The sequence below is a fragment of the Betta splendens genome, chromosome 4, assembly GCF_900634795.4.
Source record: "Betta splendens chromosome 4, fBetSpl5.4, whole genome shotgun sequence".
In the NCBI taxonomy this organism is placed as follows: domain Eukaryota; kingdom Metazoa; phylum Chordata; class Actinopteri; order Anabantiformes; family Osphronemidae; genus Betta; species Betta splendens.
This window is the reverse complement of record NC_040884.2, coordinates 1,316,682-1,333,511: the sequence shown is the minus strand read 5'-3', so window position 1 is coordinate 1,333,511 and position 16,830 is coordinate 1,316,682. Positions and strand designations below refer to the sequence as shown.

The window sequence follows — 16,830 nt, the reverse complement described above, 5'->3', positions numbered from 1 at the left end:
AAGTCGTTTGCCAGTCTCCTTCCCGTTGACATCTGTCCACGAAAGGACCCAAGTCCTGCCATCTGTCTCCGTCATGTTTTGACAGAAGGACATGTGGATCTGTAGAATAAGCATCAACAAATCTCTCTTGTTCGTTAGTGAGAGAAATCGCAAGCGCAGACCTATGTTCATCCCAAAAAAGAGAGGTTGAGGTCAGTTTGTCCGCATGTGTGCTTAACCATGATTTTTCAAACTCCTCATCAGGACCAGTGGACACATGTGCTGTACAAGACAGGTCAGATGCGTCTCTAAAGGTCGTATTCTGTGAGGAAACAAGCTGTTGAGCAGCCTGTATGAGGGCCTCAGTTACAGCCTCTCCCTTCAGCAGCCACTGATAAGAGTAGAGCAGCGGCTCTGAGCTGAAATTAACACAAACAAAGGAATAATTATTCACATTGTCCGTGGTTGTGACCTGCACTCCCTCCGGAGTGGAAATCAGTGAAATACCTAAACTACACATGAGATCTCTTCCTAATAAATTAACTGGGCATAAGTTTGAAAGCAAAAATGAATGTTTGAGTGTCTTGCCGTCTGATGTTGTGCAAGACAGAGGCACAGTAAGTTTTTCTTTTATTGTCTGGTACGTACAGTAATTATTATTTGTTCTCTCTAATAGTCGTTTTCCCTTTAATAGTCATTGATAGTCTGTTTCAGTCAGTTTCAGTCTTCCTATGGTTTTGTTTTTGTTTTCCTATAGTCTGGCCAGACAAACCTATATTGTGCACAAATCTTTTTAGAAACATGAAGGATTTTATTACTGAATTTGTTGCAAATTAAAATAGTTTAAACCCATCAGACTGCAAAGTCATGCAGCAGTTGTCATTTAGCTGTTTGTCATCATTTTAAAATCACTCTGTGGGATTTTTTGAGCAAAAAGCGATTCTTCATTGCAAGCAGATAAGCATGAACATGAATTTGAGCGTGTATCAGCTGTAAGCGTGTTTCTTCATTGCGTGTATGAATGTGTGTGTATGTTTGCGGTACCGTCTTGTACGTCACGTGAAAAGGAACCGTCACCTTCCTCCTTCCCCAACCATCAGTCTGATGTGAGCGCCAGCGGGTGAAGCCTGACGTAGATGGGACACTTGTTCCTCGATGACGGACCTTTCCTGGATCCTCAGATGCAGCTCTTTTGGGCCGATCACGTCTAAAGCCTCTCCTGTTGTTTGAACCAGTGTCTGTGTCAGAGCACGTCTTCTCTGCTGTTGCTCTGTCCTTGTTTTCCTTTGCTGATTGTCATAAGCAGGTGTCTGTCAGACACACACGCTTGTAGTAGCTGGTTCATCTGATGAGCCCAGAACGTGATGGCTGCAGACGTTGTGGGAGTCGCTGAGGCGTCCATGCTGTGGTCTGTGTCCTCCAGCTGCTGTGGTGTCAGAGCTTCCACCCTGTTCTGGTTGTTGATCAGGCGCTTCTTCTCCTTCGGTTCTTCTGCTGATGGTGGGAAAGGAGTCCAGATCCGGATTTACCCTCATCGCGCTCAGTTCTGCAAAAGGGATACAAAGCAGAAACAGTGGGAGCGCTCTGTTTCTCATCATGTTGTGTGTGTGTGGTGTATGTGTGTATGGTGGCAGTGTGCAAGCTTCCACAGAGTTGTTATCTTTTCTGCCAGCTACGTCACCACTCTCGTCCTTTCTCCCTCCTTTTGGCATTTCTCTTTTTGGCATTTCAGTCTTTCCCTGCGTTCTGATTCTTTAACCCAAATTTCAAGGCATCTGTTGTTTAATTCAATTTCTTCTAAGGTTTTAACTTTGATCGTTCTACTTTTGCGGAGCTGTTTCTCCTTTTGTTCTAATTTTTCTTTTAAGGTGCGTATGTCCTTCACACCGAGTGATCCACCTTCTTGAAACCCATAATGTTTTGTCCAGTCGTGAAGACATGACACGCACTCATCACCATATTTACGTTTCATTAATTTTGTAATGCTGCAGTCTGGTGGTGGAGACTTAGATTGCCCCGAACCCATCTTTCAGAGTCCCGGCGGTTTCCTGCCTTAGATTTTTATGTGTTCCGGCCGGAACCTTTTTTTTGGAAATTTCTCTTCCACGGACGTCTCCGTAGAAAGGGAACCGCTCAGATCAGCGACAGGGTTCTCGGAAGTGCTCCCTCACCGTCAGGCCCCTCTAAGACCCGGGTCCCTCGTATCTCAAAACCACTTCCCCCTGCAAACGCGCTCCGTATTTCAGAAGCCGTCTTTTATTTCTTGTCCACTCCCTTTGGACTGCGCTCAGATCTGCACACTGGTCTGTATCCTCAGTACAGACAAAACAAGCTCGGTCCCACGAGCCAACCCTTAGCAACCACCGTCTCGGCCACCAGGGCAGACTTTGACCTAATTAATTTTACCCGAATATTGAATTTAAAATTAAAAAAATATATATATATTATTTTTGGATGTTCTCAGCTAAATAGTCGTTTTAGAAATATTATTATCCCTAGTCCTAGTTATATTTTTCTTTTGTCGTTGTTTGTTTTAGTCTAGTAGGGGATGCTTAGAATTAATTGTTATTTGCCTTACTTTCCCTAAACCAAATGATCAGAGCCAAGTAAACCCCGAATAACTAAAACCAATTTCAAACCCGTTTCTTTTTTTTTTTTTTTTTTTTTTCTTCAACAAGTCGCAACAAAACGGAATCTCTCTCACCGGGCCGAGTAGAGGTTGGATTTTGTGTTTGTTGGATTTTTGAGTTCGTTGGATCTCGTCAGAGGCGATCCAGACGGGTGAGCAGTCCTCCCACTCAGAACAGCTGTAGAGGTTTGGAGGCTGAGCGACCCTAGTCCTCAGGACTATCGTCCCTGATCACACCGTCCAGACGACCTGCCGCGGGATCCTGTTCGTGACGCCAATTTCTGTGGTGGAACTTTTTCCATAAAGAAGCAGATGAGAGAGTTGTCCTTTTGTGCGATTTATTGAAATAATAAAGAAAGGATAAAATAAAAATAATGGGGAAAGCAAATAAAAAGCATGGATGTTGATCGTGCACATCAACAAACCAAAAACCAGCTGGGGAGATCAGTGCACACACCACGAAGGTGTGATGCAAAGAGCCCACGATCCTCAAGTTGCTTCTGCCTTTTAACCTTTTTCCCTGGACCTGGTGGAATCTCCTTATCACACTGTGGGTGAAGATGTTCATATTACACAGGGAATAAACAAGGCTACAGCCTTGGGTCTGGTGAGGCATCAGACAGACAGGAGCCAGAGCCCAGGGTTAAAAGGCAGACTCAGGCCATGAACAATCGGTCACCTTGAGAGGGAGATAGATTGTCTGTCTGAGAATGTTCAGTTCTGGGTCTAATCAACAAGTACAGAATGCATGGTCACTATACAGAGTCAGAAATGAACACAAAAGCATTAAAGTACAATTTTTCCATTACATCAGTTTGTCCATATTAAATCAAATCAAAACCAATCTTTACATATACAGTACTATGTAAGACAGGCTTTTAAAGTGGCTGTGTTCAAAACTTTATTGGCGAAACACTGTACCATCCTGTAAGGCTTGACTGGTGTCAGAAGAGGGTAGGTATGTGAGTGTGTGGAACTGTAGTGTATTTAAAGTGGGGGAGATTTCCAGGGGCACAAACACTGGCTAACAGAGTGCCTTCTGGATAGTGTACCCCTACCCTGCAAGTCTATTGTGTAGTTAAAAATTGGGTGGTGAGCCTCTCTACCAGGGCCGGTGTTACATTCTGGCAAACTAGAACTAGGGCCACGCTCAGATTGAGCGGAACAAAAGGGCTGCTAAGGCCTACAAACAAGACTAGAGGGGGAGGACCTAAATGCACAACCTGTAGACAGGATCACAAATAACTGGTAACACAAAACTAGGATGTTTGTTGCATGCAAATCAACATTCTAATGCTTATCTGACCTCTTACCTGCACCTACTATCATTATATAACTTATATATATAATAATTACATAATTATATAAAAAAAGTAAATTAAATAGATAAAACACAAAGATTAATTGTTTAATAATAATACTTTCTTTGTGTTATACCAGCTTTCTTTGTATAGCTTGCCCTCATCACCAGTATGACACAGCAAGTAAAGCCATAAAAGTACTGTGTCCATCCATCTCCAGGTGCTTATTCAGGACAGCAGTCTAAGAAAAGAGTCTACATGCAGTATATTTATTTAATAAATAATATCATGACTAGTTTATTATTCTTTTATTGAATGATTGACTTCTCAGTTTCATCTTATCCCCCCTCACACTAATAAATAACCAAAAATAAACCAGTGTTCAGACTCTTTGATGGCTTAAAAGGAGTTTTGTCCCTTTTTTCTGTGATTTTAATACGAAATAAAAACAAGAAATCCAACAAGCAAATGGATCATAGCCAGTCTGACACAGGAGGCATTACTGGATGTAGTCATAGCTGAATGTGTTGCTAAGGTGGCTGTTGTTGGTGGTGGTGCAATGGTTGTTGTTGTTGTTGTTGTTGTTGTTGTTATTGTTATTGGTGTAGAGGTTGTTGTTGTTGTTGCGAGAGGGGTTGTTGTTGGTGCAGAGGTTGTTGTTGTTGCGGTAGACGTTGTTGTTGCAGCGGTTGTTGTTGTTGTGGCAGAGGTTGTTGTTGTGGCAGGGGTTGTTGTTGTTGCAGCGGTTGTTGTTGTTGCGCCAGGGGTTGTTGTTGGTGCAGCGGTTGTTGTTGTTGTTGGAGCAGTTGTTGTTTGTGGTGCATTACACAAACTGGTCCCACAGCAGTTGACTGTACTGCTGATGTTACCAAGACTCTGCATGAACGGTAAACTACCCAGACTGGAAGCAACTGCACACAGGTTTGACGATGCACAACCAAAGGCTGGAACAGTGGAGGACCCACTAGTCACTGTAGATGAAAAAAAAACCTTTTAATCTCATGACATCTGTTTTCATTTGGGGTTGGGAGGTACTTGGTATCAATTAAATCTAGTGGTTTAGCAGGTTTAAGTTTGAGATCAATCTTGTATTTCTACCAAAGCAGGACAGAAAAAACACTGGTAGTAGCCTGTGAATGTCGACGCCATTATATAACAAACATAATATGTATTTCTGTCCACACTAAACTAATACATCTAAATCGTTTTGTTTTCCTGGTAAACAATTTGTTGTGTTTGTCCAGTGCTGATGCCAATTAAAAAAAAAATCAAATTATCTTTGTTTAAAAATTGTCCCCCAGCATGTTGGGAAGCTGATGACGAACAGACAAACCCACTGGAAGAAAATGGGAATTGAATGTCTATTACGTAGAGCCATGTTTCTGTTCAAACAGTGCATAGAAGTGTAGTAACTAACTAACTAGTGTGTAGGTCTCTACTGTACCTACATGCTGAACAGCAACATGTAATAAAATTACATCAGGAATATTAGTAATAAACTATAAGTATGAGAATTGTATAACAGCAGTAAATTTAGCTGGAAGTTCCCTTTAAGTTCAAAATGTAAAGACTCACAGGTTGTTTGAAGGCATCTGTCCTCCACTCCACGGCATTGTAGTGGTGTGGTGCATGTGGAGGTGGTGGGGTCACAGCTGAAGCACTGAAGGCTGTTGGCTGCTTCAGCAGCAGGGACTGAAACACAAAGCGTCCAATGTCATTAACTGAGTAGAGTCACAGAATGGGGTTTCCAGTAAAGGCTCTCCTGTACTTACAAGGCAGAGTTGCTGAGTTACAGTTGTCAGTGTTGCAGCACTGAGCAGAGGCGACGGCACTGGAAGCTCCCAGATCACCTGAAAATGTCTGATTTCCTGCAGCTGGACACAAGGAGGACGACGCACAGGCCTTGAAGATCTGTGGTACTGTAGTTCCAGATGAAGTGGCTACGCAGTCAAAAGGCACTTTGTTAATGACAGGAACGTAGAAAGTGGCAGAAAGGTCCTTCATGGCATGAAGCACAGGTTCTACCTTGGATGGAAGCTGTTACACACATGGTCTCTGAGGTACAGGTCACTGGAGCTGTGCTTGAACACTGGGTGTTTGTGCAGGTTTCACACATAAGAGCTCCAGCTGCAGTGAAGAGAGAAGTCAGTCAGTTCAGTTCTAAAGCACCAACTCAACTGAAGTCGTCTCAAGACGAAATTAAAGTTTAATCCTTACAAAATAAAAATGCAACTATGTAGAAATAAAGTAATAACGAGCACAGATGAAAAGTCTGAGATGTTTGATCAACATGAAGGTTGTTGTGGTTTAAATGTCCTCACATCACCAGACATCAGTTCAAGTTCAGCAGGAGAATAATTCTGTGACTGACTTCTTTTTAGCTGCTCTACAGGATGAAGTCAGTTCATTTCAATAAATAATCCTCTTAATATCGTTACCTGTGCTGAACAGCGTAACAATGAGAGTCAGAGGAAGGATCATCTTCATCGTGATGAGCAGGTAAGAGCTGGGATGTAGGTTGGTTTCCTCTTGATGATACTGCTTCAAATGCCCCTGCTCCACTTTTATACTGCACCAGCGTTTCCACCTTCACGACATCTGCAGACGTAGAAAACTACAGATTGGGTGTGTTTTTCCAATGCCTTCATTCTCTTTAACCTGTTCTTTTGTTACTCGCTGCATTATCTACCACACCTGCTTTTGTTCAGTAACAAGACTTTAGTTCTGATGATCCACCAAAGTACAAAATATAGAACACAAACATTTAATTAAATGTGTTATTCCTGTTGTTTCTGTTTTATTACTTATGATCTACTTCATGTAACGTTTGTGTTACGATTGTTGTATTTTCTCTTTTTCTAACACTTCTTTCTTTCAATAAATGCTTGTTTCTTTCTTGTTAAAGAGCAATTTAATCACATGATTAATGGTTAAGTTTAATACACTGTTATTTTCATTAAGGTATTTCAGTGATGTCAAAAAACTACAACTAAAATCTTTACACAATGGTATAAAAGAATGTGAAATAGTGTTTGTATGTTTAGAGATAACTACTTAATTAAACAATCAACAGTCAGGTCTGATTGTTGTCATGTAACTGTTGATGTTGACGTCCAGGAACACGATGGAATGTCCTCACATGACTCATTACTTGTTATTATTAACATTTCATGTACGTGCTGCTTTTTATTAATAACTTGAAATGAAACTCGGAACCTGTCTGGACATTCAGACGTGTTTACTGGGTGACTTGTAGCATTACCGTTACATCAGTAGGTGTGGCCACGGGCGGCGCCCAGACGTCGGCGCTGCATGACAGCTGAACAATTAGCGACTATCTCATGCCAGGAATACCACATGAGTTCGCAATGAGACTTCAGGGCATTTCAGAATTACAATGGTGAGACAGAGACTGATGGGAGATCAGCAGAAGCTCAGCCGAGCAAGGCGCCACCGTGTGGCTGAAGGCTGAACTGTAAGAGCTCCGTAACCTTCACTGTTAATACTAGGTTGCTGCAGTCTCCCGTACGTCTGTGGCTGTCTCGCATATTTTAATTTAAATTATTATTACTTTTTGTCGACAATTATTTATGCAAAATCGTTCCAACTCTTTATTGATCTTCCACTAGTGAATCAAAGTGGCTTCGATGTGATCCCATGAATCAGTTAATACCAAAACATGTCCAGCAATGTTGAAGGTGAGTTATTTGTCTGGACTTAGATTCCTTGGGGTTTTTACCACTGGGTCAGATTAAAATCCCCAATGTCTGAAGCCAGGCTTCGGTTCAGGCTTTAATAATCACTCCTCTCCAACAACTGAGCCAAACCAAGCACTGAAGCTTGTTCTTAGACATTGCTGTGCCGTTGCTGCGTGAATCCTGCCACACCTGCTGTTGTTGAACTAAAGTTATTACCTCAATAAAATGCACTGATAATTACCAGCTCTACTTCAGAGAGTCATTCAGTACGTGTGGGGCATATTTTGTGCCTTGGTAATAACCTGCAGTGAGTTGGTTTCTGACGGTGCAGAAACAAAGGTCAATCAGAGAGTTTGTGAATCATTGTTACGTCTGGTCCATTCAGCCGTGTCACACCTCAGGTGTTTACAGGAGCAGTCTTGTTTTTTGGCCTACTTAGGACAGATACTCTGCTCTAAACCATAATTGCTGTGAATATATCAGATGTTTGTGTTCATGACTGTCATTAGTAGGCAGCAAAAAAAATCGAAAAATATTTTTAGAAACGTGTGGAAATTTACTTTTATTTTTGTGCTGTTTGTAGCCTGAGGATCATTCCTGAATAACTGGTGAAAGAAACCAGCTTGGCCCCATCCATCCTGAGAAGTTCTTGTTCTTGAAACCAGATCTATCCTCATTTATTCCTCCACGTCATTAATCCTTTAATCATACGCTGGCATTTGTTGCTGAGGCATTTACACTTAAGCAGGAATGTTTAGAGATAATATTACAAGGTGATGTGAGTGACTCAGACACATGTGTTCTTCTTTACCATCATGTTCTTGATGAGGACCGAGTCCTGACATCTGAATGTTCACTGATGACTCTGGGGTTGGTGAACTGTTTAACACGTGATGGTGAAGAGTCTTCTGTTTTCCCACAGACAGTAACCTGTTTGACATGATGCATTGAGTTTTTTCTGATAAAAAAAGCTGTTGGGTCATTTCACTGTTAACATGGTACGCATTCTTGGTACATGTTTGACTTTGATAGTATATGTCATGTTCTTTCAATCCTGCTCGATTCTGCATTTTTGTTTTTGCATCCTGCTGTTTTTTTGTGGCTGCATATTTAAATATGCTCATAAGCATACATACATACATACATACATACATACATACATACATACATACATACATACATACATACATACATACATACATACATACATACATACTGTACATACATACATACATACTTATAGGAAATGTCTTCAGTTTCATTGTACAGTATTGCACCCAAAAGAGAAGTAAACAAGGAACAAGGTGAACGATTCAAATTCAATTCTACTCTGTGGTTGTCTGAAAGAAAACATACAGTAATCCCCAAACATCCACCTGCTGATGAGTCATTGGTGATTTACAACCAGTTCATCCAGTCCAGACAGAATTACAGGAGCCACTCCACTTTACCAGTGGAGCAAAACACTGCCAATTCCAACTATTAGCAGTCACAGCACAGTGTCAAAAGCGTTACAGGTGAATGTGAAGATAACGTGCAGCTGGATGTTGTTGTGATTCTTACTAATGCTCTGTTGTTTAAACTCTGGCTCAACATTAGCTTATGTCTGTTTACATATGTACATGCTGTATATGACAAACACGAAATGTACTAATTGCCAGAATTTTAGCACATCACAACTTTAATGTGGTACAACCATGCTGGCCTTGACAACAGCTCAATGTAAAGTTCACTGTCATGTTCCTCTCATGTTCTGGTGTTACTTTGAAGGACTTCCTTTTTTCATTCATGTTGTCATGTTTTGGTTTCAGTTTCCGGTTTTATTTTGAAGCATTTTTTTTGTTCTGTCCAGCAGTTTAGCAAGCAGCATATCTTACGCTGAATGCCATACTGTGATGGGCAGCTTTGCTTTAATGAGAGGGGTATATGTAAAATATATATACTCTTCTTGATTTATGGTTTATTTAGCTAATCCCAAATATGTGTGATGTTGCTGTGTTGGTTGGTGGACAGGTTAATTTCTGCTTTAGGGTGTGTGTGCGAGGGGGGGGGGGGGGGGGGGGGTGCAACCAGTTGATGAAACCAAGCAAATCTGTTAAGTAAACAATTGGCGCAAAACAAATAAGCAAGGATGTATCTTAGGCTAACACATTCATAACGAAACAACTGTTGCACTGTGGTTTACCACAGTGCAAACCAGCAGCCAGGGAGCCCACACACCTTCAGTTCCAGGAGGGCAGGTGTTGCGACCCAAGCCGCCCACACAGAGCCCCCCACAGAGCTGCAGCAGCCACAGAGACAGCACCCGAGGTCAGAGTGGGCCACCGGGGGTAAACGCTGTCCGCCCCATGAGAACCAGGGGCAAACACTCCCCCTAGTGGGAGGGTCGGCCTGAAAAAGTGGAGCCCGAGGACCCACGGTCCGTATGGAGCCCGCTAGGAGATGCCCCCCGCGCCCAGAGTGGGTCCCACCCCCAGTCCAACCGGACCGGACTCCCCACACTCCAACCGCACCACATGCATACAAACTCACACAAACACAGACACATACACCCACCCATACGTACATCAACAGACATACACCATAAACTCTCTCACAACAAACTAGTCAATCATACGTGAACCAATGCACTCTCAGATACATTCTCGCACCCACACCATTCGCTTGATCACATTCGTGGGGAGGGTAGGTCTCCGGCCTGCCGTCCATGTGGCCCCAGGCAGGGACCGCAGCTCCTCCTGAGCTCCACCCAACTCCCCCAACCCGGGATAAGCAGAGGGCAGCGAAAAAGGCACCCCAGAACCCTGCAACCCAGCTTGGACGTGAGTGTGTGGAACTAAAGTGCACTGAAGGTGGGTGACACCTCGAGGAGCACGAGCGCTGGCTGACGGTGTGTCCCCCGGACAGTGCCCCCCCTTGCCCTAAATGTCTTTTTGCAGTTAAAACTGGATGGTGATCTCTCCACCAGGGCCAGTGGGCAAGGCCACAACTGGCCTCAGCCCCAGGCCCCAGTGAAAGAGCCCACCCCCGGCCCTAAATGTATGTGTATGTGGCTAAGTATGAGGAACTTTGGGAGATACCCAATTCTCCGAGGGGTCCAGCAGACAGAGCCATCAATGGGAAGGCTCCGTCTACTGGGCCCCCCGGAAGGAGCCCCCAGATTCCTGGATGAATGTGTATGACTAATGCAATTAAAACTGCAGAGCATCCCATTTGGGAGGGACGGAACGACTTCCCGGTAGCCCCGGTCCCTCCATCAGCTGGACGCCCCTTGCAGACCTAAGTGGATGAATGTGGAAAAATGTAGTTGGGAAGCAAAGCACCAGGGTCCGCAGAGCCAGGTTCCCGAATGGCCGACCGTCGGGGCTACCCATTCCACCGCCCCCCACCACCCCCAGCCAGGAAGAGACAGCCGAGACCCAGGGGCCGCAGTACTACTGCCCAGGCACCACACGCAGCACAGCCAGAGCCATCCTCACCCTTCTTTCACACTTACCCATTCTCTCGCTCAAGTATGCCCATGTCCGCCCCGTGTAGTGCTACACTCAAACCCACACACATACTCTGCGGTTGTGCATTAAGGGCCAACCTCCGCCCAGGGCCAAATGAAGGTCGCAGCCTGAGTAGTCTGCCAACCTCCCCCCAACAGGTCCGAGCAGTTACCAGAGGGCGTCGGACTGCTAGGGCAGGCAGCACCCCACCCAAGCAACAGCCCAGGGGAGAGACACCCCTCCGGGCACAGGCAGGCACCCCCGGAGGGACTCCCCCGGACGCAGGTCACCCAGGTCTCCACCCCCAGGTCCGCCTCCCGCACACCGGCAGGGAGGCCTGCCTCCGCTCCCGGGAGACAGGCACACGCCAACCCTCAAAAGGGTCCCACTCCGGCACAGGACCACCGGTCTCAGCAGCCACCACACCCCCGCAGCAGGGGACCCATGCGGCCAGCCCAGAATCCACCAGTCCCGTTGTCCTGGTTCCTTAGGCAGGCAGGCACCCCCAACCACCAGTCACCCCCCCCCACCACTGTGCCAGACATGACGCAGCACCCGAGCCCCACGCATTCTTTCCTGGAAATGGAATCAATCAGAGTATAGTTTTGGTCATTGATTTGATGAAGCAGACAATGTGTCTAAGGTGGTATAATCTAACAAGCTGTTCAGGTACTGAGTAATGCTTAATTTTTTTTTTAGTTTTCCAGTTCATAAGGATGATTTTCTTTGCCACACAGAGGGCAGAAAGAAGTGTGTGATGAGTTTGTCTCTAGATCAAGCCCACTTACTGTAGATCTCCCTGAAGACAAAGTGCAGGGGCCGCTGGGATTGGACAGCTTAACTGGGTTGACAGGTGTTCACATACTCTTTGCCAAAATTGCTGCACAGGTGATCATGACCAGAATGCATGTAGGAATCTATCTGCTGTGTGATCTGTACAGTGAGGGCAAATATTTGAGTTTGTGAGACCCATTTGGAACATCCTTTGTCCTGTATAGTGAGTTCTATGAAGAATTTTATATTGTATTACTGTAGTTGTAAATTTGTATTTTTTTGTCATTCTGAATAGATTAGAACATACATTATTCCAGAACGTGTAATTAGTGGTGATGTTGAGATCAGCTTCCCATTTAGAGATCGGAAGGCTCACTGTCTGATCTACATTGGAAATTAAGATATAGATTTTGGATACTGTCCTTTTCCCTGATATATCAATAAATCGCTCTATTACTGGTGGTGGTTGCATGTGGATGGGAGTATTCTTACTTTTTGCATTAAGTATTGACTTTAGTTGTTGGTATTCTAAGAAATTGGCCGTAGTGATTTTATAGTGGGACACTAATTCTTCAAAAGAGGTCAACTCGTCTCTTGTGAAAACATGTTTCAGATGTGTTATCCCTTTGATATGCCAAGTTGGAAAGTGTATTGCCTTTTTGTTTTGTATGATGTCTGGATTGTTCCAGAGAGGTGTGTTTTGGCAAAGAGTAAGCGAAGACCCATTAATTTTAAGAAAATCCCACCAGGCTGTCAGAGATGCTTTTATGCTAATGCTCTGGTAACAACTATGATGTTTGATTTTGGTGCTGATAAAGGGCTGATCAGCAGCTTAATATTTCCACAAAATGTTTGTTCAATGTCTATCCAGGAGGAGTCTGCTGGCATGGGTTTTATCTATTTGTGGACATGGTTCAGTCTATTGGCAAGAAAATAGTGTTGGAAGTTAGGTAGTTCTAGGTTGCCGCAGTGTCTGGATTTTTGAAGAGTTTTTAGTGTTCTTTTCTCTTTCTCTCTCCCCTCACCCCAACCGGTCGAGGCAGATGGGCGCCCACATCCAGCCTGGTTCTACTGGAGGTTTCTTCCTTGTTATAGAGGGAGTTGCTGTCAAATTAAATGCTTGCTGTACGTGGGATCTGTTGGGTTTAGTTGTGTAAGGTCTTAAACCTTACTTTGTAAATTGCCTTGAGATAACGTTGTGTGATTTGGCGCTATATAAATAAAATTGAATTCAATTGAATTGAATGAGTTTACACCTTAAACACATCTACTCACATCATTGGATGATGTTTAGAGAATCAAAGTACAGTATTTAAGTTAAAAAAGTATTTAAGTTAAGCGGTCCCTTTGCTCCATTCAGGTTTTATTAAATGAATAACTTATGTCCTGTTTGCTGATCAACACTGGGTTCCATTGGTAGTCATCCAGACTCCCCCATTGTCCATGGAGTCAGTTACACTCTGCTTGGATCTGTCAGCTGCAGCACTTTGATGAAGGCTCTGGTTAAAAAATTTCCAGTCACGAAATTCATGAACTGGGCTGACTGACGGTAAGCATATTGCATTACTTCTGGTTACCGAGGTTTGCTGTCATAGAACTAGACACCACAAACGAACTACAACAGAGCTGAACCAAAAAACAAAGAGAACAAGACCTAATGCCCTATTTTGGAGGGAATCCATTTCACCACACATTTTCCTTGAGATTTATTGATAACATAGTACAAAAACATTGTTATACATATTTGCAAATAATAATAAAAAGTGAGAAAACATTTCAGCACATTTCTTACCACATAATAATAAATTGTCACTATGGTGGGCTTAATGTCAGGATCCTGGGCTTGTTCTGCCGGCCATTCTGTTGTCTTATTCTAGACCACACATTCTCCCTCACCAGGCCACGCCTCTGCTTTGGACCATGCCCACTCCCCGTTTCTCCCTCAGAAGACTCTGCAATCAGTTCAATGTCTCACACCTGTGCCTGCCCTCTGCTGTCTTTATATACATCTCCAGCCCTTCACTCTGTCCCCACATGGGTCATTGTCCCCACTCCATGTCGCTTAAGCCATGGTACTGTCTCCACTGCCTTCATTGCTGCCACCATTTCTCGCCACTACGGACATGGACTATTGATGGGTACTGTTGCTGGTTAGTCACGCGTTGCTTGTCATATAGACGTGCAAAGGCAATTGTCTATTGCTTTGTAGTAGCCTCTTTTTGTTCATGCCATAGCCATGTTTGCTCGTGCCGTGTTGCTAGCTCCCAGTTTGTTAATGCTGTGTCGCTAACTCTCGTTTGGTTCATGCCGTGTTGCTAGCTCTCGTTTTGTTCACGCCATGTCGCTAGCTCTCGCTCCTTCTTGCTATGCCTTAGCCTATGTTTTGCTGGTTCTTCCTAGGTTGCTTTGTTTATTCATTATTCGGTTCATTGAGTGTTTTTTGTCCTCCTGGTTCATCTTGGTTTATTTTTTTGAAGGAGTGTTTTGTGTTAAAGTTTTGATTAAAAGACACTGACTCGGTCCATATGGACTTCCACAGCCTCCATCCACCATCTTGTGTGGCGGATTATGACACTTAGGCACTATGAAGCCAGAGCAAACACTTGGTAGCAATGAGTGATTCATAATTGTAAGTTTATTTGTATTATATCATCTTTGGATGTCTGCAGTGCACAAAATGAAACCCATGAAATTACAAATTCTAATAAATATGCAAATAAATAAATCCTACACAAATTGTGTTTCTGTAATCATGTAAACTTTGTTTAGAACTTAACTTATGCACAGATTGGTTCATCTGGTTGTTTTGCTTCATGTTAAAATGTAAAAGAAAACGTGGAAAACACCCCAAAACATTCATGTCAACAGCTGACAGTCATTTTTCTGGTTTTACAGATGTACTGTACAAACTATTTCCTCCGTGGTTTAAAAGAAGACAAAGACAAGAAGACCGAGCAGGAGATGGATCAGAACCAATCTGACGCAGGGTGCGTCACTGGTAGTTGTTGCTGACGTTGAGACAATCGTTGATGGAGCAGTCCCAGTTGTTGGGCCAGCGGTTGTGGTTGCTGCTGCACCACCAGCTGTTGGGGCAGCGGTTGTTGTTACTGCTGCGCCACCAGCAGTTGGGGCAGCGGTTGTGGTCGTGCCACCAGCTGTTGGGGCAGCGGTTGTGGTCGCGCCACCAGCTGTTGCAGCTGTTGGGGCAGCGGTTGTGGTCGCACCAGCAAGTGTTCCAGTTGATGAAGCAGCGGTTGTTGTTGCACCACCAGCTGTTGCGGTTGTGGTTGCGCCACCAGCTGTTGGGGCAGCGATTGTGGTTGCGCCACCAGCTGTTGGGGCAGCGGTTGTGGTCGCGCCACCAGCTGTTGGGGCAGCGGTTGTGGTCGCGCCACCAGCTGTTGGGGCAGCGGTTGTGGTCGCACCAGCAAGTGTTCCAGTTGATGAAGCAGCGGTTGTGGTTGCTCCACCAGCTGTTGGGGCAGTGGCTGTGGTTGCGCCACCAGCTGTTGGGGTTGTGGTTGTGCCACCAGCTGTTGGGGTTGTGGTTGCGCCACCAGCTATTGAGGCAGCTGTTGTGGTTGTGCCACCAGCTGTTGGGGCAGCGGTTGTGGTCGCACCAGCAAGTGTTCCAGTTGATGAAGCAGCGGTTGTGGTTGCGCCACCAGCTGTTGGGGCAGCGGCTGTGGTCGCGCCACCAGCTGTTGGGGCAGCGGCTGTGGTCGCGCCACCAGCTGTTGGGGCAGCGGCTGTGGTCGCGCCACCAGCTGTTGGGGCAGCGGCTGTGGTCGCGCCACCAGCTGTTGGGGTTGCGCCACCAGCTGTTGGGGTTGCGCCACCAGCTGTTGGGGTTGCGCCACCAGCTGTTGGGGTTGCGCCACCAGCTGTTGGGGTTGCGGTTGCGCCACCAGCTGTTGGGGTTGCGGTTGCGCCACCAGCTGTTGGGGTTGCGGTTGCGCCACCAGCTGTTGGGGCAGCGGCTGTGGTTGCGCCACCAGCTGTTGGGGCAGCGGCTGTGGTTGCGCCACCAGCTATTGGGGCAGCGGCTGTGGTTGCGCCACCAGCTATTGGGGCAGCGGCTGTGGTTGCGCCACCAGCTATTGGGGCAGCGGCTGTGGTTGCGCCACCAGCTATTGGGGCAGCGGCTGTGGTTGCGCCACCAGCGGCTGTGGTTGCGCCACCAGCGGCTGTGGTTGCGCCACCAGCGGCTGTGGTTGCGCCACCAGCGGCTGTGGTTGCGCCACCAGCGGCTGTGGTTGCGCCACCAGCGGCTGTGGTTGCGCCACCAGCGGCTGTGGTTGCGCCACCAGCTGTTGGGGTTGTGGTTGCGCCACCAGCTGTTGGGGCAGCGGTTGCGCCACCAGCTGTTGGGGCAGCGGTTGCGCCACCAGCTATTGGGGCAGCGGTTGTGGTCGCACCAGCTATTGGGGCAGCGGTTGTGGTCGCACCAGCAAGTGTTCCAGTTGATGAAGCAGCGGTTGTGGTTGCGCCACCAGCTATTGAGGCAGCTGTTGTGGTTGTGCCACCAGCTGTTGGGGCAGCGGTTGTGGTCGCACCAGCAAGTGTTCCAGTTGATGAAGCAGCGGTTGTGGTTGCGCCACCAGCTGTTGGGGCAGCGGCTGTGGTCGCGCCACCAGCTGTTGGGGCAGCGGCTGTGGTCGCGCCACCAGCTGTTGGGGCAGTGGTTGTTGTTGCGCCACCAGCTGTTGCGGTTGTTGTTGCGCCACCAGCTGTTGCGGTTGTGGTTGCGCCACCAGCTGTTGCGGTTGTGGTTGCGCCACTAGCTGTTGGGGCAACGATTGTGGTTGCGCCACTAGCTGTTGGGGCAGCTGTTGTGGTTGCACCACTAGCTGTTGGGGCAGCTGTTGGGGCAGCTGTTGGTGCAGCGGTTGTTGTAGTACCACCAGCTGTTGGGGCAGCGGTTGTGGTTGCACCAGCAGCTGTTGTGGTTGCGCCAC

General features: G+C 46.0%; 1 protein-coding gene across 1 annotated transcript; it reads right to left on the bottom strand.

The window, feature by feature from the left end:
* Nucleotides 1–4,162: 4,162 nt before the first annotated feature.
* Nucleotides 4,163–6,625, bottom strand: LOC114854693 (integumentary mucin C.1-like). Its single transcript, XM_041070657.2, has 5 exons — nt 6,348–6,625; nt 5,935–6,036; nt 5,682–5,849; nt 5,485–5,601; nt 4,163–4,880 (listed from the first exon to the last, which is right to left on the bottom strand). Exons 1-5 carry the CDS (start codon nt 6,394–6,396, stop codon nt 4,342–4,344), a joined length of 975 nt encoding a protein of 324 aa, XP_040926591.2. The 5' UTR covers nt 6,397–6,625; the 3' UTR covers nt 4,163–4,341.
* Nucleotides 6,626–16,830: the final 10,205 nt, after the last annotated feature.

What these genes read in the sequence shown, in the direction of transcription:
- LOC114854693 (XM_041070657.2), bottom strand. Translation starts at nt 6,396, where the DNA reads ATGAAGATGATCCTTCCTCTGACTCTCATTGTTACGCTGTTCAGCACA. An exon ending in TGTTACGCTGTTCAGCACAG is followed by an intron (nt 6,037 to 6,347) that starts GTAACGATATTA and finishes TCTTCACTGCAG; the next exon opens with CTGGAGCTCTTATGTGTGAA. An exon ending in TAACTCAGCAACTCTGCCTT is followed by an intron (nt 5,602 to 5,681) that starts GTAAGTACAGGA and finishes TTTGTGTTTCAG; the next exon opens with TCCCTGCTGCTGAAGCAGCC.